Source organism: Orcinus orca, chromosome 19 (assembly GCF_937001465.1).
Source record: "Orcinus orca chromosome 19, mOrcOrc1.1, whole genome shotgun sequence".
NCBI lineage: Eukaryota > Metazoa > Chordata > Mammalia > Artiodactyla > Delphinidae > Orcinus > Orcinus orca.
The window spans coordinates 7,851,679-7,876,722 of record NC_064577.1 but is presented as its reverse complement, the minus strand read 5'-3'; the positions used below and the strand labels follow the sequence as shown (position 1 = coordinate 7,876,722).

Here is a 25,044-nt window from a genome sequence, read left to right as displayed (position 1 = left end):
ACAAAAAAAAAACCCTAATGGACAGAGAAATAGCATGACAAGACTTTGTGGAGACTCCACAACATGGCTTTTTCGTCTCTTCATCATGGTTTGGTCTTGTTTAAGAAAAGCATATAGAGGGACTTCCCTGGTGGTGCAGTGGTTAAGAATCCGCCTGCCAATGCAGGGGACAAGGGTTTGATCCCTGGTCTGGAAAGATCCCACATGCCACGGAGCAACTAAGCCCGTGTGCCACAACTACTGAGCCTGCACTCTAGAGCCCACGAGCTACAACTACTGAAGCCCGCGAGCCTAGAGCCCGTGCTCTGCAACAAGAGAAGCAACCGCGATGAGAAGCCTGTGCACCGCAACGAAGAGTAGCCCCCGCTTGTCACAATTAGAGAAAGCCTGTGTGCAGCAGTGAAGACCCAACACAGCCAAAAATAAATAAATAAATTTATTAAAAAAAAAAAAGAAAGAAAGAAAAGAAAAGCATATACTGTCTGCACAGCCAGAATCCATCTCCCACAGAACCGATCACTTATCACATATCAAGGCTGCTTCATGCCTTCTGCTGTGGCCCAAAGCTCCACTTGGCTCCTAAGCAGACATAACCCCCGGGGCTTCGACTAAGGCTGCCAGCAAGTCAGACAGTGTCTCTGGTTTCTCCTGCCCGTGAGGCTACTTACCTTTAGAAAACTAATTTCTACTGCTACAAATGCGTTTGTTTGAGATCAAGGATTTTATTTATGATTTTAACCCTTTGCCCCCAGACAGCATCAGAAGACTACAATAGAAGAAAAACAAGAAGAATCGTGTTTCTTCTTGGCTTACTATTGTTTTTCACCTCACAGTCCTGCACAGAGATGAGCCCTGTTTCTCAGAGTCGAAGACTCCTCTTTCCCCACTTGACAAATACTCACACTCTCATCAACTAGTTCTATAGAGAAGAGTTTCCCTTCCCCTCGGGAATTGCTCCAGGTACGGATCTGACTTTTGTTGGTAACACGAGCACAAATAGTCCACCTAAAAACCAAATAGATTATATTAGTGTTTGGAGTCTTACCTGGGAAAGATCTGAAAGGTTCCCTATCATCTTCTTATAGCCTTTCTTATCTTATGCATATTCCATTTTTCAGTGTAAGCTGTATTTTAATCCAGCTAATTAAAACCCCACGATGACATCCAGGTTTGACAGTTTGTAGAATAAGCAAATAGTAAAACACACAAGGTGATTTAACACTGACTCATTCTCCTGTCAAATAAGTAAATTTATGAATGCTCTCCCTTCTCCAAAAAGCATCACCAAGGCAACACTATCCCCTTAATGAAAGGTTCTCAGCTAGAAAATGCAGTAATACCAGCAATTATATTTTGCCGCTATTTTCAATCATGGGAACTGATATAACTGACGTCAAACTTCTGTCTCGTTTCCAAGACACACTGAATATAAATACAGGGGTATGGAACGCGGTGTTGGTTCAGGCACCAAAAGAAAACACTCTCAAGCACTATGACCTCAGACAGAGGCCACTAAGAAAGGAGATACGAGGTCTGACACCCAGTCCTAGGGCCCATCCTGAGCGGAGGTGCTGGCACATTAGCTACCTTACTCATAATTTCACAGGGGAACAGATCTGCCCTATATTGCAAAGAACTGAAGAACAAACAAAAACATAGCTGAAAGAATTCTGAAACGAGTACTCACTAATTTTCCACAGCTAAAATTAATTTTGAATGGAAAGAAGTCATATAAAAGAAATATCTGTTCAGGCTATATTACTATGGTTAATACAAACAACACAGATTCTTTTAGCCAACTAAATCAGAGTAATAATTTTTAGACTAAAAGTCACCTATTTATATGATAAGATGAAATACCTTCTGAATTAGAAAATTTATTCTTACTCATAGGACTACCAACTGATTCTTGAAACATTAAATCTTTTAAATTTCAAATACTTTTAAAACGAATGAAATTCCATAGGCTATGAATGGTTGCTCTTTTTGCCATTCTTTTATTGAGAGTTAAAGGTTGCCACAATTTGTTATCTCCTCCCCCTCTAGAGAAAAAAAAAGGAGGAAACCTATTTTATGTGTGGTAATCCTGAAGTTCACATATAAGTAACTCAAGAGCCCATAATAACCTCTTATATTCTTTTCTAAGTCCCTTCTAAACTTATTCCATGAAATAACTCACTTGGACTGGTAAGGGGTGAGGCTGGCAATGGGTACCACTTTGGCCTGTGTTGCCCCGGAGCTGTTCCCTAGGCTGGTACCTCCAGGTTTTCCAAATGTCTTTGAGGCACCAAAAGTCTTAGATACAGTAGAACCTTTAAAAACAAACACAAAGAAGGACAATCATTATTTTATTTAAATTTTATAGTAAGTTTTGCAAGAACTCTCAATTACTAGTGACATCATACAAGATGAGAGACAAAGTTTTTCCTTTTAAATAATCAAGAGATTTGGACATCAAACAGAGACTGAAACAGGAGGCTAGAGGTAGATCTAGGAAGAAGGCTGGGCACACAGATGTTCACAACTGTATCTGCTGACTTACACCCTGAGGTCGAGATAATAATGGTAATGAATCCAGACACTGCTATTTTGGAGGTCAACCCTCTTAAACTTTTCCCGTGTTATCAACAGGCAGGACAATGGGTCAGAGAAAGAAAATCAACCTTCTTGACTGGTAAAACTGATGACAAGTCACTAGTTGCATAAGAGAAAAAGCAAAAGGAAATGCTAGGGATTAAGGGACACAGTGGGTGAACCATTCGAGGTGAAGGATACCTATCATAAATATATCGCCTCAGAACATCCCCAGAAAACTCCCAGTTCTCCACTGGTCTTACAGGCACGGAAAGTCTAGAATGAAGTTTACGGGATTGGGTTTAGTTGGGAGCAAAGGGCAAGAATCAGTTCTCGGTTCAAGACAAGTAGGTGGCTGGCTTTCGTGACCCCTTCTTGACTCCTTCATCCAAGCCTGAGAAGCTGTCTTGCACTTGGGAAGGATATGTAGTTGCGTAAAGCCTGGAAGCAGATGAAATCTTTTACGTGCACGCTGTTTCTATAAAGCTTCAACCTCCAAATTCAGAAAAGATAATTTAGTCCAATGAGTTCATATATTCTATATCAAAACATTTCTTCAGAATGGCATCTGGCTAGAAATGTAAATCTTCCATTACTTGGCATTTATTTATTGAGTTTCCACAGCCCGTACTGCACTATTCTAGGCATTTGTAGCACTTAGTAAAAAATATACATACACGGTCCCAGATCTTCAAATTTTCTCTTCTAACTGGGGAGTCAAGAAACGACTACACACACAACAGTAACAATTACCTCAAGGTGACACAAGGAAGCACACATACTCTATTTATGATATTTATGATATATTTATGATACTCTATTTAGAATATTTATGTGTGCGTCTATATACATACCTAGTATACAATACACAATTATATACAACACACACACATCCAGTTTTCATGCTGGCAGGCAGCCTCCCCTCCATACACTTCCAGTCCTTTTCCTTTCAGCACCCAGTTATGTGTTTAGGGAATGTTAACTGATTTTTTTAAAATCAATCTCAATATAAGCCAAAGATAGACAACTGGAAAGATACACCTGTAGGGGTGGGGGGCGGGAAGAAGAATAACATACTATTTGTATTCTAGCCTAAGGAAGTAACTTTTAGGGTCTTTACCATTTTAGATAAGCTGTTCTACCACCCCCTCCAACAGTACCTAATTTGAGAGTTCTGTATAAATAGAGCCACTTAGAACGGGAGATGGATAGAAGATAGCTAGCTCTTGCAAGGTGGATAAAAACATCAAAGACTAATGGGGAAAAAGACTTATGTCCTGCAAGTTTCAGAGAAACATTAGTGACGTCTTAACCCTGCTTTTCTTAGAATCTTAGCATTGAGAAATAGAGACTAATAGTTGAGGGGGGGGGGAATAGGTGGTGTAGGTGAAGCTGGGACAGAGAAAAGAAACTCTAAAAATAAATTCCAACCAAACTCTACAAGTCATAATTTTCAATGGCGACGTCCCACACGAGGAGGTTCCTAAAGCAAAGGCCAGAAGGTAAACAAGATGATTCCATTACAGCCTCTCAGGACGTGCTGAGAGGAAGTTAAAAAGAAGAAACTATTTCCCATCCGTGAGACAGAGAAGCAGGACCTATGACCAACATAAATGGTACTGTCTTCAAGCTAAGACAAATACCCACAAGAGCCCCGATGGGAAACCTGGAGACAGACAAGCCAAATTTAATAAGCAGATCCTAAAGAGTTAAAAGGTGAGAATTTGAAAGGTATGTCATTCACCAAGTCAAGAGGGTGTAAGTGAGAAACTACCAGATAAACTGTTAACAAAGAACAGTGTATAATTCTGATTTTTTATAAAAAAGCATATTAAGTATCTTTAAAAGACAGTCTTTAATCATTTTTTCAATCACACACTTTACAATAATTCCAGGAAGAATTGGAATTATTCTTTGCAAGAAGCAACTGTCATGAACAGCATTCTGAAAACTCCCTTTAGTCTCAGATTAAATTTCAAACCATCATTCGAAAGCCTGACACACACGATCGGCGTGCATCCTCACGTGGCAGCCTTACCCACTCCCGAGCTCCCATTCTGTTGCTGGGGCCTGCTGGCTGGTGGACTGGCTGCTGAGACTGGAGGAGGAACTGCTGGCTGCTGTCCTTGTCCTGGTGATCAAAAGAGAAAGACCATTTTAGTGCAAGTAATTTGGGTTAAGAGACTTAAACTTAAGTAGAAGAAATACTCTGAGAAAGTGTAAATTTGTGATTTTGTCAAAGACTCTTGTGGGTTGGAATTCATGCTGGGGCACTCAACTGCATGCAGCGAATGTGCTAGGGGTTCACACTTATGTTTTCATTACCTAAAAGGCTGGCTCCATTTACCTCTCACCTGCTTATAATTGATAGCTTTTGGTTTTAATGAGGTTCTCCCCTAAAGCCTTGCCCATTTCTCCCACCTGAACCTGAAGTAAAGTCACTGAGCTGAATCTGTGACATTACCACTATTTCCATAGCAACAAATCGATGTTATCAACAGAACTGTGTTCACGGCAGGATCTATCAGAAGAAAAAGCTGGGTGGTAACAAAAACCTAAAAGCAGTTCAATTGTCTCTGAAGTGCTCCTGCTTCAAAGGGAAAGAAGACATTCAGAAAGGATTCTACCCTTTCCTTCCCAAACAAAGCAACCTTATTTTGCAACTGACAGTTGGTGGAAAATAAGAGTTGAAAGCGCCTTCGGTACTGTGAAGGCTAGTGAACTGTCACAGCAGGAGAGATGAGGATGGAGTTCAGAAGCAGCTGTGGCGGGGAGACAGTAAGATTAAAAGGAAAAGGAGGGGAAACGAACATGTCTCTCAAGCATAAAATAAGAAATGCCACACCATCAGAGTATTTATTTGCCCCTCACCCCTTCTACAAATGTTTATGAAACTGAAGAATGTTAAAATTGCAAAAATACACTTAATTTTAAAAAAATCATAGATTTATGGAATTTGATGTTGCCTTTGTGATTGGCACTAAAAGGAGAAGTCAACCCAATCCAGGCTGCTCACTAAGAGTGCTTGCAGCACACAAGTGCAGCTCAAAACATATCCTAGAGAGCCCTAAGAACAGACATGGTGAGCAGCCCTGGAAAAGCTCCCTGCCTGCCGCCTTGCCTCTGCTTCTTCCACCACTGAGTTTATTCCTGCTGGGTTTTCCAAGGCCCTAACTCACATGGGCACACTGCACACTGATTTCCTTTCCTCCTGCCAAAGTTACTCTTAACTGGTACAACTAAATGGGAGTTAACAGTGCCTTTAAAGAGTAAAATTAATTTAGTATCAAATTAAAAGGGTTAAACATAACTGATTACTTAGTTCTTCCTACAGAGAGAAAAACTGAGAGGCCTCATTTACAGGGAAAAAAGACCCAAGGTTACTGACAATGAATTTTTGTGTTTACGTTTTAGCTTTTCCATTACCTCTGAATTTACAGAGTGTCATATGAGATTGCTTGGGAGGACTGTTCTCCTTTGACAATGTGTCTTATGAAGGAACATTCTGAAATTCTACAGTGAACCTTTTTTTAAATCAGTAGGGAAAAGATGAGTTGCTCAGTAAACAGTATTGAGGCCAAGTGGTTGGAAAAAAATTAATCTGTAATTTTTTTTTGGCTGCGTTGGGTCTTCATTGCTGCGCACAGGCTTTCTCTAGTTGCAGCAAGCGGGGGCTACTCTTTGTTGCAGTGCGGTGGCTTCTCATTGCGGTGGCTTCTCTTTTTTTTTTTTTTTTTTTTTGTGGTACGCGGGCCTCTCACTGTTGTGGCCTCTCCCGTTGCCGAGCACAGGCTCTGGACACGCAGGCTCAGTGGCCATGGCTCACGGGGCCAGCCGCTCCGCAGCATGTGGGATCTTTCCGGACCGGGGCACGAACCCATATCCCCTGCATCGGCAGGCAGACTCTCAACCACTGCGCCACCAGGGAAGCCCCGGTGGCTTCTCTTGTTGCGGAGCACGGGCTCTCTAGGAGCATGGGCTTCAGTAGTTGCAGCACAGGGGCTCAGCAGTTGAGGCACACAGGCCCTAGAGGGCGTGGGCTTCAGTAGTTGTGGCACATGGGCTCAGTAGTTGTGGCTCCCGGGCTCAGGAGTTGTGGTTCGCAGGCTCTAGAGTGCAGGCTCAGCAGCTGTGGCGCACGGGCCTAGCTGCTCCACAGCATGTGGGATCTTCCCTGACCAGGGCTCAAACCCGTGTCCCCTGCATTGGCAGGCGGATTCTTCACCACTGTGCCACTAGGGAAGTCCCTTAATCTGTATTTTTACCTGCTTCATGAAATTTTATTCAAATGAACCAAAAGATTTAAACATTCAAAGATAGAACCATGAAGATACACAAATCCCTGCTATACTCCACCCTAGTTCCTCCCCCTCCCACTGTCTCAAACACATCTACACTCTCAAGTCCCTTCCTCCTCTCCACGCCCGCTTCTCCAAGTATCTTGCTGAACAGGACATGGTCGCAGGATCTTGCTGATCTCTTACATTCATTTCCATCAAAATGTAACTAACCTTTATGAGGTATCTATAGTAGAACGGTGGTTACCAGGGACTGGTGGGAGTGGGGAGCGACTGTTTAATGGGTACAGAGTTTCAGTTTGGGGTGATGAAAGAGCTCTGGAGGTGGATGGTGGTGGCGGTTGCACAACAATGACTGTACTGAACGTCACTGAACGATACAACACTTAAAAAATGACTAAGATGTCAATTTTATGTTATGTGTATTTTACCACAATTTTTTAAAATGTAACATCTATTTACCTATTGCAAGATCAATATTTTTAAACATTTTAACATATGGATTAAAATTAATGCTATAATTTCTTTTTGTAGTACATAATATAATGGTATAGTTTTATAATCATTGGATTCTTAGAGTCAATGAAAATAGTATATTTAACAAGACTCCAATTAGGCCCTGTAATAGACATGTTCATAATAGCTACAATTTTCTGAATGCTTACTATGTACCAGGTACAAGGTTAAGTGCATTATTCCATTTACTCTTTAGCTCTCTATATAAAATATATATAGGTAGCATTACTGTACTCATTTAAGAGATGAAAAAAGTGGGTTTAAGAGGTCAAGGAACTTGCCCAGAGTCACACAGGAAGAGATAGAACCTTATCTCGAACCCAGGTTTGTCTGACTAGATCTATTCAACTTCACCACCATCCAGTTAATTTTTAATCCTAAGCAACCAATTCTGGAAGCCAGAACTCTAATTATATAAAACATAACTAATAACCACAATATCTGGTAGTTAGGAAAAGCTACTAATCCGTTTATTAGAGCAATCCTTAATTCCTGCTTTGGACCACATTTGTAAAGCTGGCACAAGAGACAGGAGACATTCCCAAGCCAAATGGATGGCAAGAATGTTGGTGCATTCTAAATAGCAACAAGTGCCCTTCAATTTAATGCACTGCAATACAACCAATGACCGGAAGACGTAAAAGACATCAGTACACAACTAAATAATCATCTTCCTAAGAATTAAAATTATACCCCAAAGCAGTAATACAGATATTCAACTTCTGATAATCTTCAGTTTTATGTCACCTGCAAACCAAATCATTCCAATAAGGTGGGTCAAGGTCATAATTCTTAGACCTTTTTGCTGTATGCTAGCTTCCTATCGCCGGCTCTGACCCGGGAGGGATATAGGATATTTAAAAGCAGACTCCAGCTCCTCAAGTTACTTGCACTCACACCTATCACTTTTATTATCATTATAATAGTAAATGAGCCACCAGCTAAGAAAAATCAGCCAACAGACAACAGAGTATACAGAGTAACAAAAAACTCAATTTCTACCAACAATTACTTTCTTAACAACCACCACGAAGAATTTAAGGAAGAGTCAATCCAATAATTACAATTTCTTATTGGCAGAAAATGGACAGAGTTAGGCTGAGAAAAATTCCAGCTAGTATCTTTCAATAATGAGTGATACTAATAACTAAGCAACAAGTTAAGAAATTTAAGTCTAAGTGTAATACTGTGGTTAGAAATAGTGTACGTTCATAGAACTAACATACATACTGATTAAAAAATACATAATGGTAAATATGGGAGATTTAAAGCCATCCAACCCAATACTGTATGAAAAATGAACTGTGTTTGAAATTTTACTTCTCACATTTTGAAAATTCCGTAAGTATCTTTACTTAATGTGGTACTAGTACCATGAGACAATTTCAATGCACATTTTGGAATTCCTCTGCCTATTTCTGGGCTGGGTCTAGTGAGTCAGGTCATCTGATACATCACAGGTCTGGGTTAGGTGCTAGGAGGATACAAATCTAACTTTAGTTCTCTATCCACTAATAACAGTCCCCTTGCTTTCCAATAGACAATTAGAAACCATTTCTGTCAAATACACCCATAAGGTAGTAGTCACTATGACAAAACTATTTTCATGATGGCCCAAGTAACAATGTTGTTATTGATCTGGTTACAATGAAATTCAATAGCAAATACTCCTTAACTGCAAAATTCTGTCTCATCCCTCTGCACTTTAACAGACCCTGAAGAAAGGGAAGAGCCAGAGGAACTGGGTGTTGAGACAAAGGAGTGTTTTCCATAGTTGTATAGTTCTGACCTCAAGTGGTAAGCATCTTCTAACCCTTTCATCCCCCTCTTTACCTCAAATACTTTTGCCCCTGAAAGGCAAAATATCCAAAGCAACCATTCAATTAAATACAACATAAAAAATGTAAGAAATCTGGCCAAAGGTGCTAAGCTGGGCATAATCATCTCTCCCTCACCCCTACGGCATCCGAAGATTTCATAGAGATGCTAAGCATCACTTTGTCTTGACTCTCCTTCCTAAAAGCTGAGAATAAGATAACCAATGTGCTCATTTTAACAAAGTTTTACTAATGCAAAACAATTGTGATGTTCCAATTTAATATTTTAGAATTCTACCTGAATAGGCTCCAGCTTTCCCTTTCCAATTTAAAACACCAGATTATTATGTTTGGTGTAGGTAAAAATTAAATCTAGAACGTTTCATTTCTGGAAGAAGCATGGTGATGACCTACTCCAAAACCTTCCCACTTCTTCTAAAAATCAGAGAGCAACAAGAAGAATGAATACCCGTCCCATAAACAAACATCCCACATACAGACTGCATCTTTAGTGAAACTAGGGGAAAAAGACAAATTCAAAGTATGTGGAAGTGAAGCCCAAAACACCACAAATCAAGACATCACAACTGTAAGAGAGAAGCAGCATGGATGATTTAAATACAAACAATGAAACTGCACAAGTACTAGAATAAAACATGGGTGAATACCTTTATAGCTCAGTGAGGAAGACCTTTCTAACTATGGCTCAAAACCCCAAAGTCATAAAAAAAAAAGAAGAACTGGAAAATTCAACTTCATAAAAACAAAAGTAAACTGCTGCATAGCAAAAAAAACCATAAGCAAAGTCAGAAAGACGTTGTAATTCATATCAGAGACAAAGGACTAATTCCTCTATTTTTTCTTAAAGAACTCTCTTAAAAATTGAGAAGAAAAAGATACACAACCCACAAGAAAAATGGACAACACAACAGTTCACAGAGAATAAAAAGCCCTTAAATATTTAAAAGGATGCTAACCTTGCTCAGAATACAAATTAAACACTACATTGAGATGCGAGTTTTCATCTATCAGATTGGTAAAAAAATCAAAAGATTAGCAACATACTCTGTTGGCATAGCTGTGAAGAAACCAGTATTTTCACATACTGCTGGAATGCAAAATGATACTATGCTATGGAGGGAACCCAAGCATATCTACCTACCACAAAGGCATTTATCCATTGATCCAACAATCTCACCTCTGGCAATCAAATCCCCTCTGACCATGTACCTGCATATGTATAAAGTTATCTGCTGCAGCACTGTTTTAATAGCCAGAGTATGCAAACACCCAAGTGCCCATCAATAAAGGGCTGCTTAAACTATGGAATAGTCACACAACAGAACACTCTATACTGTTAAAAAAATAAATAAAAATAAGGAAGATCTCTAAGTAGATTTATGAAAATATCTCTAGGCCGAAATTTTTAAAAAACACAACAGGATAAAAAAAAGAGACAGGATAGTGTACATAGTATCCTGCCTTTGGTGTAAGCAAAGTGGATTATGAATGAAAATATATAATTTATGTATTTGGTTATATTTTCATTAAGAAACACCTGAAGGGGGAATTCCCTGGTGGACCAGTGGTTAGGACTCCAGGCTTCCACTGTAGGGGGCCCAGGTTCAATCCCTGGTCGGGGAACTAAGATACTGCAGCTGCATGGCATGGCCACAAAACAAACAAACAAAACAAAAAACCACCTGAAGGGACTTTCCCGGTGGCACAGTGGTTAAGAATCCACCTGCCAATTCAGGGGACATGGGTTCGAGCCCTGGTCTGGGAAGATCCCATATGCCATGGAGCAACTAAGCCCATGCGCCACAACTACTGAGCCTGCACTCTAGAGCCCACAAGCCACAACTACTGAGCCCGTGTGTCACAAGTACTGAAGCCTACGTGCCTAGAGCTTGTGCTCCGCAACAAGAGAAGCCACCGCAATGAGAAGCCCGCGTACCGCAACAAAGAGTAGCCCCTGCTCGCCACAACTAGAGAAAGCCTGTGCACAGCAATGAAGACCCAACACAGCCAAAAGTAAAAAAAATAAATAAATTTTTAAAAAAAGATGTGGTCTATATATACAATGGAAAGCAAAAGCTTCATTCTTTGAAAAGGTCCATAAAATTGATAAACCCCTAGTCAGACTCATCAGGAAAAAAAAGACACAAATCACCAATATCAGGTCTAAAAGAGGCGACATCACCACAGTTTCTACAGACACTGAAAGGATAATAAGGGACTATATTTATTTTATCCAATCTAATAGTTTCTGCCTTTTAATTGGAACATTTATTCTATTTACTTTGATATAGGCCAATAAATTCAACAACTTAAATAACGTGGTCAGATTTCTTGCAACACACAATCAATGTGAATGACTATGTATCTGTTACAGAAACTGCATTTGTAGTTTAAAGCCGTTCCATAAAAAACATATATATGTATCAGCGCCAGAAGGTTTCACTGGTAAACTCTACAGAATATTTAAGGAAGAATTAATACCAATTCCACATAAACTCTTGCATAAAATTTAAGAGGGAACACTTTCTAACTCATTCTCTGAGGCCAGGATTACTATGATACCAAAATTAGACAAGGCATGACAAAATTACAGACCAATATCCCTCATAATATAGATGTAAAAATTCTAAACAGGGCTTCCCTGGTGGCGCAGTAGTTGGGAGTTTGCCTGCTAATGCAGGGGACATGGGTTCGAGCCCTGGTCTGGGAGGATCCCACATGCCGCGGAGCAACTGGGCCCGTGAGCCACAACTACTGAGCCTGCACATCTGGAGCCTGTGCTCCGTAACAAGAGAGGCCGCGATAGTGAGAGGCTCGCGCACCGCGATGAAGAGTGGCCCGCGCACCGCGATGAAGAGTGGCCCCCGCTTGCCACAACTAGAGAAAGTCCTCGCACAGAAACGGAGACCCAACACAGCAAAAATAAATAAATTAATAAACTCCTACCCCCAACATCTTCTTTAAAAAAAAAAAAAATTCTAAACAAAATCACATCAAGTGGATTTGCTTGATTTAGCAAATCAAATCCAACAATACATAAAAAGTAGAAAGAGATCATGACATAATACGTACCCCAGAAATCATAGATTGGTTTAGCATTCAAAAATTAATGAATGTAATTAACCAATGAAAAAAGAAAAACAATATGATCATCGACACAGAAAAAAATTTGACAAAATTCACCTTTTATTCCTGATAAAAACTCTCAGCAACCGAGGAATAGAAGTAAAGTTCCTCATAGTGATAAAAAGAATCTATGAAAAACCTACAGCTAACATAATAGAATACTTAAAGGTGATAATACTTAAAGGAACAAGATGTAACAGTTAAAGGAACAAGACAAAAATGACCAGTAAGGGTTAATATTTTTTCTTATGTATTGGCCATTTGTTTTCCTTCTACTGTGAAGTGTTTCTTCTCATCCAATGCCTGCTTTCCTACTGGAGAATTTTTCCTTGAAAAAAATAATATCAATAATAATAATAATAAATATAAAAAAATTTTCCCTTGTAAAAACTTTAGTAAATATTAAAGACTAACACTTCGTCAGACTTATCTTTTGTAACTATTTTATCCTAGTTTATGTTTGCACACCTTTCTATTTCTAACATGCAAAATTTTAAATTTTAATGTAATCAAATATTGTGAATTATTCCAATCCATTTATAGAGCCCCATTCTCTTTTATTTCTTTAAAATATTTATTTTATTTTTATTTATTTATTTTGGCTGTGCCAGGTCTTAGTTGCGGCATGCAGGATCTTCATTGCGGCATGTGGACTCCTTAGTTGCAGCATGGGGATGCCTTAGTTGCGGCATGCATGTGAGATCTAGTTCCCCGACCAGGGATCGAACCTGGGCCCCCGGCATTGGGAGCGCAGAGTCTTACCAGCTGCACCACCAGTGAAGCCCCCCATTCTCTTTATTTATTTATTTTTTTAAAATTATTTTTGGCTGCGTTGGATCTTCATTGCTGCGTGTGGGCTTCTCATTGCAGTGGCTTCTCTTGTTGCGGAGAACGGGCTCTAGGCACGCGGGCTTCAGTAGTTGTGGCTCATGGGCTCTAGAGTGCAGGCTCAGTAGTTGTGGAGCACGGGCTTAGTTGCTCCACGGCATGTGGGATGTTGCTGGACCAGGGATCGAACCCGTGTTCCCTGAATTGGCAGGTGGATTCTTAACCACTGCACCACCAGGGAGGTCCCTAGTTTTATTTTTAATGGTTTCATTTTTTAACTTTTTAAACAAATCTGGAATTTATCTTGGTGAACAATGAGGCTCTAATTTTTTTTTTTTTGGCCGTGCCGCAGGGCTTGTGGGATCCTAGTTCCCAGACCAGAGATTGAACCCGGGCCCTCAGCAGTGAGCGCATGGATTCCTAACCACTGGACCACCAGGTAATTCCCTCTAATTTTATGTTTATTTGACTTGATGGAGGGGCAGACAAGCCTTCTCGAGTCAGTGATTTGATGATTCTTTGACTTTTTTTCTAAGCTATTATTGTCTCTCTTGTTTAAAGTAATTAAATTTTTCTGATTTCATTGGGCTTTCCTATATATTTTCACAAGAAAATAAAAGTTATTATCAAGAGATAATCACTGTTGAAAGGATTCTGGAAAGACAGCAGAGTAGGAAGCACCAGGAATCTATCTCTCAACCTAGACTACAACTGCCCTGGCAGAATTCGTCTGTTGTAACTACTTTGAATTCAGAAGTCTGTAGAAGGCTTGCAACTTCAAAGGAAGGCTTGGTTGGTGAATTTCCACCAATACCAGCCCTTAGCACAGTAACAGCTACCCATTCCCCACCCCTCAGCCACGTGGCACACAGCAGTGGACCTGTTCCTGGAGCAGCCTGCACACAGTTTCTGGAACTGAGGTGGGCAGAAAGGACCCTGTCCTCCATATACTGGGGATCTGTGCTGTGAATGCTGCTTCTGATCACAGAGGTGCAAAGAGACAGTGACCACTGCGGTTGCTTCCTCCAGTGTTGCAAGCCCTAAGCCCTCTGATGCAGTGCCTTCCAGGGATTTAAAGGGCTGGCACTCTTTCTTCCCATTTCATTTTTCTCTTCTTCCCCTTTTGGGAGACCAACATTAAAGACTAAGATATTCAAAATAACTGCTAGAGGGGCTGGAGGTCGAACTAATCACCAATGATTCAATCAATCATGCCCAAGTAAGGAAGCCTCCATAAAAACCCCAAAGGGCAGGATTTGGGGAGCCTCTGTTGGTGAACACATGAAGGTCCAAGGCAGATGGCACACCCTGAGGGCATGGAAGCTCTGCACCCCTTTCCCCATACCTCGCCTTATGCCTGCCCTTCTACCTCACTGTTACTGAGTTATAGCCTTTGTAATAAACCGGTAATCTAGTAAGTAAATTGTTTCTCTGAGTTCTGTGAGCCACTCTAGCAAATCACTCTAATTGAACCTGAGGAGGGAGTTGTAGGAAGCTACAATTTATAGCTAGCTGGTCAGAAGCACAGATAACAACCTGGACTTACTTTTTTATTTTTTTTTAATTTTATTTATTTATTTTTGGCTGCATTGGGTCTTTGTTGCTGCACGCGGGCTTTCTCTAGCTGCGGCGCACAGGGGCTACTCTTCGCTGCGGTGCGCGGGCTTCTCATTACGGTGGCTTCTCTTGTTGTGGAGCACGGGCTCTAGAGACGTAGACTTCAGTAGTTGCGGAGTGTGGGCTCAGTAGTTGTGGCTTGTGGGCTCTAGAGCACAGGCTCAGCAGTTGTGGCGCACGGGCTTAGTTGCACCGCGGCATGTGGGATCTTCCCGGACCAGGGCTCGAACCTGTGTCCCCTGCATTGACAGGTGGATTCTTAACTACTGCGCCACCAGGGAAGTCCCAGCCTGGACTCTGGACTGAAAGGGAGCGGGTGTGAGGGGTGGAGGCAGTCCAGTGGAACTGAGCCCTTACCCTGTGAAATCTGAGGCTAACTCCAGGTAGCTAGTGTCAGAACTAAATTGAATTGTAGGAGACCCAGCTGGTGTCCACAGAGAACTGGAGAACTGCTTATCAGGGGGAAGAAAAAAAACCCCATACATTTGGTCACAGAAGAGCCAGAAGTATGTATGACTGTTGTGTGTAGAGAAAAACAGAGGAGAGGTTTTCCTTTACAGAGTCCTACCATCATTTCTTCAGTATTGAAAAAAAAGAAAAACAATGAAAGAATAACCTGGTCACTAGACTCCCAAATCACTAGTTTTAGTAAGAGTAACAAATCAAACTATATCAAAAGGAAGAATTCCAAATCTATGAAGAGGTATTCAACTGAGTGCTGCTACAACCTGTAAAAAACATTTTACCTTCATTATAGGGCACTGGATTGCCAATCTTTAATCCAACTTCTTCACCTGATTTCAAAACTTCTAACTCCATCAAAATAATCACTTTCCTACAAAGGCAAACAAATAGAAACATGTTAGAAAAAATAAACTCAGAAGCCCTTCAAACGACAAGCTACTTAAAAAGCTTCCCCCAATAATCACTGTGATAAAACTATTTCCCTTTGTCAATTGTTTTTCATTACTGAATAACCTGAGAAACATATGATATCAATTCCTACATAAACATTTCCCTTAATCTTTCATTGTATCATTATCAAGGGCTTTTATGATTGCAGGGTTTTCATTTCCCAGCTAGTTCCTTAATTAAAATGCAGTGTCCTTACTACATACTGTATCTTCAAGGAGCAAATGATGTGGTAAGAATTTAGATTACTAAACCCAAGAATATGTGGCACAAGAGATGATCTGTTTTCAGAAACATATACTTTGCTGAACAATTACCTTTTCCCAGTGAAAACCATGACTACAGATATTTTTTAATTGTGATTACTATTAACTAAGAACTTCCAATTCTTTGTCCATCTTTAATTCTTTAAAATCTTTCAATAACTTCTCAAGGACCTTTGGCCAAAAGTTAAAAGCCTTTTCACACAGCCTACAAGGCTCTGTGAGGTCTGGCCTCGCACTAACCTCTCCAGCTCATCTCGCGCCGTTTCCCCGTGGTGCTCTGCTCTCCACCATGTTTCCTTCCAGCTCTTGGTGTACATTCCGCTCTCTCCTGCCACAAGGCCTCTGTACACGCCGCTTTCTGATTGTGATGGTCTCTCATTCTGCCTCATCTAATATTCAGACGCTGCCTTAATCTTTGGTTTAGATCAGTTTTCTGTTATACTCCTTTCTACAGCCATCACTTCTTTCCTTCAGGTCACTTCTCTCAGGTTTAATTAATATATATTGGCATATAATTATTAATATTTGGGTTAATTATGGTCATTATTTGATTATTTACTCACATATGATATATTTTAGTTGTATATTCATTATTTATTATCTATTTCTCTTACTAAACTGCACTTTCAGTAATGGCAGGTATCCTCCAGCGTCTACTGTAGCAACTGGTCCACAGTCGTTGCTCGATACGTGCTTGAACAAGAATGTCACAATCACGCTCGTATTTTAAAGAGGACTGCAATATGAAGGAATCTGAGGGGAACACAACTGGAGGCAGGGGAACAACAGAAGGAAGAACTGACGGGGCCTGAATTAGCACAGTTGAGACGGACATTAAATATAGTAGATGGGAAATTCAATTCCCTGGTAGTCCAGTGGTTAGGACTCCATGCTTCCACTGGAGGGAGGACAGGTTTGATTCCTGGTCAGGGAACTAAGATCCTGCATGCCGCACAGTGCAGCCAAAAGGAAAAAAAAAAAGAGTAGATGGTCTGGAGCAATTATTTAAGCAATAATAGGCCCAACCTCATTGTGATGGAGTCTTTAAATGGTCTGACTGCTGTAGTTTGGATTTTCACATGCAGTTGATCAATTTGTGCTACCTTTATCAAGTTTTCGTAACAAGGTTATATTACTTCAATAAAATAAGCTTGAAACTATCTGTTTCTGAATATTACATACAGATTCACTATAAAAACTCTCATAGATGTTTAGTGGTATTTTAACTACCTTCCAAAAGTATCCAAATTTTGGATAACATAGAAAAATGGAAGGCTTATTATCATTTAGCATTACCTTAATACCAAAACCTAAGAAAAAACCCACTAAAAAAACCCACTAATTTTATTTTGTAATATACATACGTCCTAACTGAAATATCAGCAAGAAGAATCCAGCGGCATATCAGAAGAATACACCAATATCAACTTACAGAAAACACAGATGACAAGGACACATTACAACTTTATAAAGATACAACCAGCAAAATCCAGACTATGGGAAACCGTGCATGAGGATGAAGTACAAATGACCTGGTTTCTTCAACAAACAAACACTAAGGGAGGAAAAAAGATATGCAGGAGGAACCTAGATTCATAGAGACTTAAAAGAACTATCAACCTACTGCAGTGAGAACTTTACTTTGGATTCTGATACAGACAAATTAATTACACACACACACACAAATAGTTGGAAACTGAACAGTGACAGAATATTTGATATTTTAGGTGTAAAAATGGAATTTTTAAAAAAGAATTACTACCTTTTAAAGATATATACTAAAATATTTGTGGAGGAAATATATCCGAGATTTGCTTCAAAATCATAGAGGAGGGTAGATGTGGAAGGCATTTAGATAAAACAAGATTGGATATCAAGTGATAATCTGAAGATGGATAACAGGATATATAGGGATTCACATACCATATTCTTGAATGGACTTAGTATCAAATACTATGTAAATTTACTGCAGTTCTTTGTATTCCGACAGGACTTTTGTTTTTTTTTTTTTGATACTTGAAAGAATATGGAAGAAGAATAATAAGTACGGAAGAATAAATATAGAAAAACTACCAGGTGGGCTTCCCTGGTGGTGCAGTGGTTAAGAATCTGCCTGCCAATCAATGCAGGGGACACACGTTCGCGCCCTGGTGTGGGAAGATCCCACATGCCGCGGAGCAACTAAGCCCGTGCACCACAACTACTGAGCCTGCGTTCTAGAACCCGCGAGCCACAACTACTTAGCCTGCATGCTGCAACTACCGTGCGCCTAGAGCCCGTGCTCCACAACAAGAGAAGCCACCACAATGAGAAACCTGAGCACCACAACTAAGAGTAGCCTCCACTCGCCGCAACTAGAGAAAGCCTGCGCACAGCAACAAAGACCCAACACAGCCAAAAATAAACTAAAAAAAGAAAAAAAAAAGAAAGAAAAACTACGAAGAAAATTTGGGGGGAGAAAAAAGTAAAGGAAGACATCGTCTGTAAGTTACTAAAATATTCTACAGATGATACTTTACCTGGAAACACTATGGCAGATGTAATTATCTGTGTTGATGAAGATGTGGAGAAACTGGAACCCTCATACATTGCTAGAGGGAATGTAAATTACTGTAGCCACTCTGGAAAATAGTCTGGCAGTTCCTCAAAAATTTAATCGTAAAGTTACCATTTGACACACAATTCTACTCCTAGATATATATAAAATAAACGGAAACATGTCCACACAAAAACTTGTACGCAAACGTCTACAGCATTATTCATAATAGCGAAAAGGTGGAAACAACCCTAACGTCCAAACAACTAGATAAACAAAATGTGACATATCTATACAATGGAATACTATTTGGCCATAAAAAGGAACGACGTACTGACATGTGGTACAACATGAACCTTGAAAATATCATGCTTAGTAAGAGGCCAGCCACAAGGGACCACATATTATATGACTTCATTTATAAGAAATGTCCAGAATAAGCAAATCCTATAGAGACAGAAAGCAGATTAGTGGTTGTCTAGGGCTGGGGAGGATAGGGAGTTTGGGGGTGATATCTAAAGGGTATAGGGTTTATTTGGAGGGCAATAAAATATTCTAAAATTAATTGTGGTAATGGCTGCACAACTCTGAATATAGTAAAAACTATTTTACACTTTAAATAGATGAACTGTATGGTATATGGACTATATCTCAAGATGTCACCAAAAAAAAAAAGAAAGAAAGAAAACACAAACTCTGGCACTGACACAAGACTAGACAAGCAGATCAAAGGAAAAGATGGCAAACAGAACAGAGTCAGATAAATGGAATACTAGTCTCTCTTTACCTCTTTTTGTCACCAACCATCAACCCTCCACATAGCTATCAAAATAATCTCTTGGAAACTTTAAAAAACTTAAATCAAATTGTACCAATACTCCCCTGCTCGAAAGCCTATAGCTTCCCATCACACTTAGAATAAAATAAGCTCCTTACTTCCATGGAAGCTTGGAAGCTTCCACTTCCAAGCTCCTTAAGTCTTCCATGATATGGACTAACCATTTGGGAAAAATTAAGCTAAATTCCTCCTTCGTACCCTATATCAAAGTAAACCTCATATCAAATCACTACATTGTACACCTGAAACTAATACAATACTCTCAATCAACTATACTTCAATAAAAAACAAAAATCAAAACCTTAAATAACTTAAAATAATCCCACTGCTTTTAAAACTAAAAAAAAAAAACCTCAGATGAACCAAAATCTATTTTAAAAAATCCACAGAATGTCTGAAGAACTAAGAAGTATTTTTAAATAACCCAGTCAGGAAGCTTCCTAAGCAAAATACAAAATTCAGAAGCCATAAAGAAAAAAATGGACAAAATTGACTAAACTTTTAAAAAATTCTTTAATTCCACATCACAAGACACCATAAACAGTCTATAAAGGTAGACTACAAGGTCTAATAAAGAATTAGCGAACAAAGAATTGATCTCCCTAATTTACAAAGCGCATCCTCCACATCTCCCTGAACACACACACGCAAAGGACAAAGTATATCATCAAAAGCTCTTCAGAGAAGAAGTAGGAAGAGTAAGTATATGAAAAGACACTTGACCTCACTAACAGGGGAATTTATTATTTTATATATCTATTGTTTTCCTTTTATAATACAGAAATTTAAGTTAAAATAATGATGACTGGCAACTATTTTTTTAAAATCAGTAATATCTGCTATGTTGACAAGGTTAAGGGGAAACAAGTATTTTTCCCCCTAAAAACAGGTTTATTGAACACATACCATAAAATTTATCCTTTAAAAGTATAATTCAGTGGTTTTTAGTATATTTACAGAATTGTGCAAGCATCACCACCACCTGACTTCAGAACATTTCTACCGCCCCAAAAAAGAAACCCTGTGCTCCACGGCGGTCACTCTCCATTCCCCCACCACTGGAAACCACGAATCTCATTTCTGTCTGTGTATTTGCCTATTCAGAAACAGGTACTCTTACACAAGGCTCATGAGTATGTTAATTGGTATACTTTCTACAACAGACGTCCTTTGATCCCCACAACTCCTAAGAAATAACAGCATGAGCATGTAAAGATAAATGTACAAGGATGACTGCTAAAGCCCTGTTGGGAATAAACCTAAATGACCATCAAACCTAACTGACCAGGGCTTCCCTGGTGGCGCAGTGGGACATGGGTCCGAGCCCTGGTCTGGGAAGATCCCACATGCCGCGGAGCAACTAGGCCCGTGAGCCACAACTACTGAGCCTATGTGTCTGGAGCTTGTGCTCCACAACAAGAGAGGCCGCGACAGTGAGAGGCCCGCGCACCGTGATGAAGAGTGGCCCCCGCTCGCCGCAACTAGAGAAAGCCCACGCACAGAATCAAAGACCCAACACAGCCAAAATAAATAAATAAATTAAATAAATTAAAAAAAACCTAACTGACCATCAAGGTAAGGAATAAACCTGGTCGTACACACACAGGTTCTCAGCAGAGGCAGGAAGGAACACACGGCATGTAGCCATGCTGAGGCGGTGAAATAAGGCAAAGCTCACAGGAGTGGAACTCCACCCTAGACTGCAGTGAATGGAGCTCGAGGTTTAGTATTCAACCACAGCAAAGCTCTCCACCCTCCCCTATACCATGCCCTAGAGGAGAGAAAAGTGGCTAGAAAGCACCACTCAAGCACTCCAAGGTAGCCTGAAGTGGAAGATAACAGGTCCCAAGTGGGAAGGTTGGCAAGGGGATGTACCTAGACTAGACTATGTCAGAGCAAATGAAGTCTGGACAGAACTGTCCACATTAAGCATGAACAAGATAAAAAGAAATAACATAGCAACAATGTAACACACAACAGTGTATAAAAATAAAAGGAACAGAAGAGGCAGAGACAATTAACAATCCCATCTAGAGGAAAGCATAAGCCAAGAAAGGGAATACTTCGCAAGTGTGGTGTACAAAATAAGACTAAGAATTCAATAAAAGTCAAAAGATGAGATGAAACAAGAGATTGAGAAGAAAAGGGCGCTTGAAAAGTTAAGGAAAAAACAGAACAAAAGCAGTATCATTATACATCTAATACTTAAACTATAAACATCAAGGAACAGAACAGAGAAAGCTAAAAACTGAACTATAATATATAATATGTTGGAAAATCTTAAATGAATCCAATGCATGCATTAGAAAAAAGACTAGAGCAAACTGGAGACATACATGGAGAACAAAGTTATCCTGGAACTCAAATGAAACAGAAACATAAGTAAAAACTGGAACTCAAATGAAACAGAAAAGATCATTAAGGAATAACAGAACAATCTCATCAAAAAGAAAGAGCTAACTCCTAACTGCAGACTGAAAGGGCACCATGCACCGGCGGGGGAAAAAAAAAGGAAACCACTGACATTTGAGACATAGCCTGGTTAAGTTACTGAACTTGAAACATAAAGAATTCTTCCATCTAATCCACAGAATCCATTCAAGTTTCATAAGTTGTCTTAATGATATGCTTAATAGCAATAGGATCCAGTTCAGGATCACTTGTTATATTTAATTATATCTCTTTAGACTCCATGAATCTGGAAGGACTCTTTTACTTTTATGCTTGAAATTTGAAAATCAGTTATTTTATAGAATGTCCCTCAATTTACCTGAGGCTTCCTCACGATTAGATACAGATTATGCATCTTTGGCAAGAATATAATAGTACTGATGCAATGTTCTTCCCACTGTATCCTACCAGGTAATACATGACTTCTGTTTGTCCCATTACTGGTAATGTTAACGTCAATCATTGGAATAAGGTACTGTCTGCCAGCTTTCTCCACTGTAAAGTTGCTTCTTTTCCTTTTACAATTAATAATTATGCTCTGGGGAGGTACTTTTACCCTATAAATAACTTGTTCCTCCATCAAATTTTTACCACTTGTTTCAGCATCTGTGGTAGGCTAAATGACCACCCCCAACCAAAAGATATTCAAGTCCTAATCCCTGGAACCTATGAATGTTACCTTATATAGCAAAAAGGGACTTTGCAGATGTGATTAAACTAAGGATTGAAGTGGCAATTTTATCCCAGATTATCCGATGGGCCTTAAAAGCAACCACATATCCTTCTAAGAAGGAGGCAGAGGCAGACCTGGCATAGACAGAGAAGAGGTAATGTGACCATGGAAGAAGGGATTGGAGTGATGCAGCCGTAAGCCAAGGAATGCTAGCAACCACCAGAAGCTGGAAGAGGCAAGGAATGGATTCTCCCAGAGATCTCCCAGAAGGAGCCGGGCCCTGCCAACACCGTGATCTCAGCCCGGTGAAACTGACTTCAACTTCTAACTTCCAGGGAAAATAATTTCTGTTGTTCTAAACCACCAAATTTGCAGTAATTTGTTACGGCAGCCACAGGAAACTTATATAGCACCTATTAATGTTTCCTGCCTGAATTAATACTATGACGGTTGCCAAATGGTGATTTTCTAATCCCATCAATCCATTTACATTTTTAGATGGCATTCTACTGTAAGAAAAAGCTTTCTGTTCCCCCCCCCCGTATTCACTTATTCAGTATGGACTTATGAATTCTTATTTTATTCAGTAGGTTGCAGTCTGTTACTATTTATTTATTTACTTATTTACTTTTAATTATTTAATTAATTATTTATTTGGCTGCGCAGCGTCTTAGTTGTGGCAGGCGGGATCTTCATTGCCGCGTGAAGGATCTTCGTTCCGGTATGAGGATCTTTCAGTTGCAGCATGCGGCATCTAGTTCCCTGACCAGGGATCGAACCCAGGCCCCCTGTATTGGGAGTGCAAAGTCTTAACCAGTGGACCACTGGGGAGTCCCTATTTTTATTTCGACTTTTAAATTGCCCTAGATTTGGCAAATATGACTCTGCTAGCCAACAAAAAACATCATATTTCAGCAGTGGTTAATCAGGTGTGAATAACAGTTCTGTTCACCACTGTATCTCTAGCATGTAGCATCTTGTAGGTACTTAGCATACTCTGTTGGCTGAAGAAAGTGTTTACTATGAAAGATTCAAGACCGCAAAAAGGGCAGTGTTACATAATTAATTATATCTTCTTTTGCCCTAGTAAGTGATCCCATTTCATTAAAAGATACTTAAAAAGAGACTCCTAAAATCAGTGCTGCTGAAGAGATTAGAAATAAGATTTCTGAATTCGGCTTTAATTGCCTGCTGTGAAATTTCCAGTTCAGTTCCATCTTTTTCTCCTTTTGGTGCCACATTTTAGTTGCCTGAGTTCAGAACTCAATAGTTGTAAATTCTTAGCTGAAAGCTTTTCGACTTCTAATTGAATTTTGGCATCCAATGAACTTGTCTGTTCAAAAATTAGTCCCAATATACAACACAATAGAACAGAAAAAAAGATACCACATACCTTCCATCTCTCAGAGTGTTCACAATAAATCGGTTAATCTGGCAAATACAGTTGCTAGACAATCGTTCTTCCTCAACAAGACGGTTCAACTGTGTTGCCAACATGAAAGCTGAAAAGCACAGAGATTACTTCAGTCTCTAAAACATTTCAGTCATGACAATCTAAAAGCTGATCACACCTGTACCATTAAAGAAAAACAATGCCTTAAATATTAAAACTACTCAGATTCTGCATAGTGAAAAACAGTATTAATTTGCTGTGCATTAAACAGCTGCTGCTACTCTGAAATTAAGTATTTCTTAAAGTGCCCCAAATCATCTTTTCCATCATTCAGGTTTCATGACAAAGACTAAAAAATCTTTTCTAGGTCCTTCACCTTGTGACTAGAGACAGTAAGTATATACTCTGCAAATTCTCTCCTTTCTCCCTGTAAAGCTTCCAGCACAGAAATAAAACCCCAAAAAGACAAGTATAGGACAGCTAACCAATCATATTCACTAAATGTCAATATCATCCTAAGGGAAATTAATCAAAGAAAGCACAGAGCACCAGTTAGACAAAATTAAGCCAAGTGGCAGCTTTCCACTGGACCCAGTCTATTGTTAGAATGCTCTCTGCCAGCTGCAATTCTGTCCTTCCGAAGGCAGAGCCAAGCCAATGGAGACTTCTGGAATGCTCCAATTACTGCAATCAAAGTCTTGGGTGCGCTTTTATTATTTAAATATAAATTCCTAGATTTATACATCATACGTACAAGACAGAGTATTCAATCCATCACTCATAAGCACTCGATAACGGGGTGGATTATTCCCTGTAGCAATGGGACGGATGTTCTAGGAGAGAAAACATGATTCATTAGCCAGGCTGTCTGCTCAATCCCCAGGGATCAGTAAACTTAAGTGGCAGGAGAGTGCATTCGCCATTAGTTCAACACAACTGAACTGCTTGCCCACTCTCGACACCTAAATCCAAGTAAAAGAAAATTGGATTTGATGATTCTCCCACCAACCTCTCTCTACTAACATTATTAAACATAACATAAACGAGAATAAAATAGGTTGCCAATACTCTTCTGTTCTCTCTCCCTTAACTCAAACTTGATTGAAAATTAATTTAAAAAAACATACAATAAGGCACCTAATATATGTATGGTACTATGTAGGAAACATGATAAAAAT

General features: G+C 39.6%; 1 protein-coding gene across 3 annotated transcripts in view; it reads right to left on the bottom strand.

The window, feature by feature from the left end:
- The window catches only part of RPA1 (replication protein A1), a 52,350-nt gene that overhangs the window by 12,581 nt on the left and 14,725 nt on the right, over positions 1-25,044 (bottom strand). For 2 of the 3 annotated variants that reach the window (XM_033423269.2, XM_004267055.4), the window contains 6 exons: positions 24,621-24,699; positions 23,867-23,975; positions 15,544-15,632; positions 4,613-4,705; positions 2,180-2,312; positions 903-1,005 (listed from right to left, as the gene is read on the bottom strand). In XM_033423269.2, the coding sequence (XP_033279160.1) occupies positions 903-1,005; positions 2,180-2,312; positions 4,613-4,705; positions 15,544-15,632; positions 23,867-23,975; positions 24,621-24,699 (606 nt within the window). Of the gene's footprint in view, positions 1-902; positions 1,006-2,179; positions 2,313-4,612; positions 4,706-15,543; positions 15,633-16,215; positions 16,394-23,866; positions 23,976-24,620; positions 24,700-25,044 lie in introns of those variants that run through there. The other variant, XM_033423270.2, reaches the window with a different exon arrangement.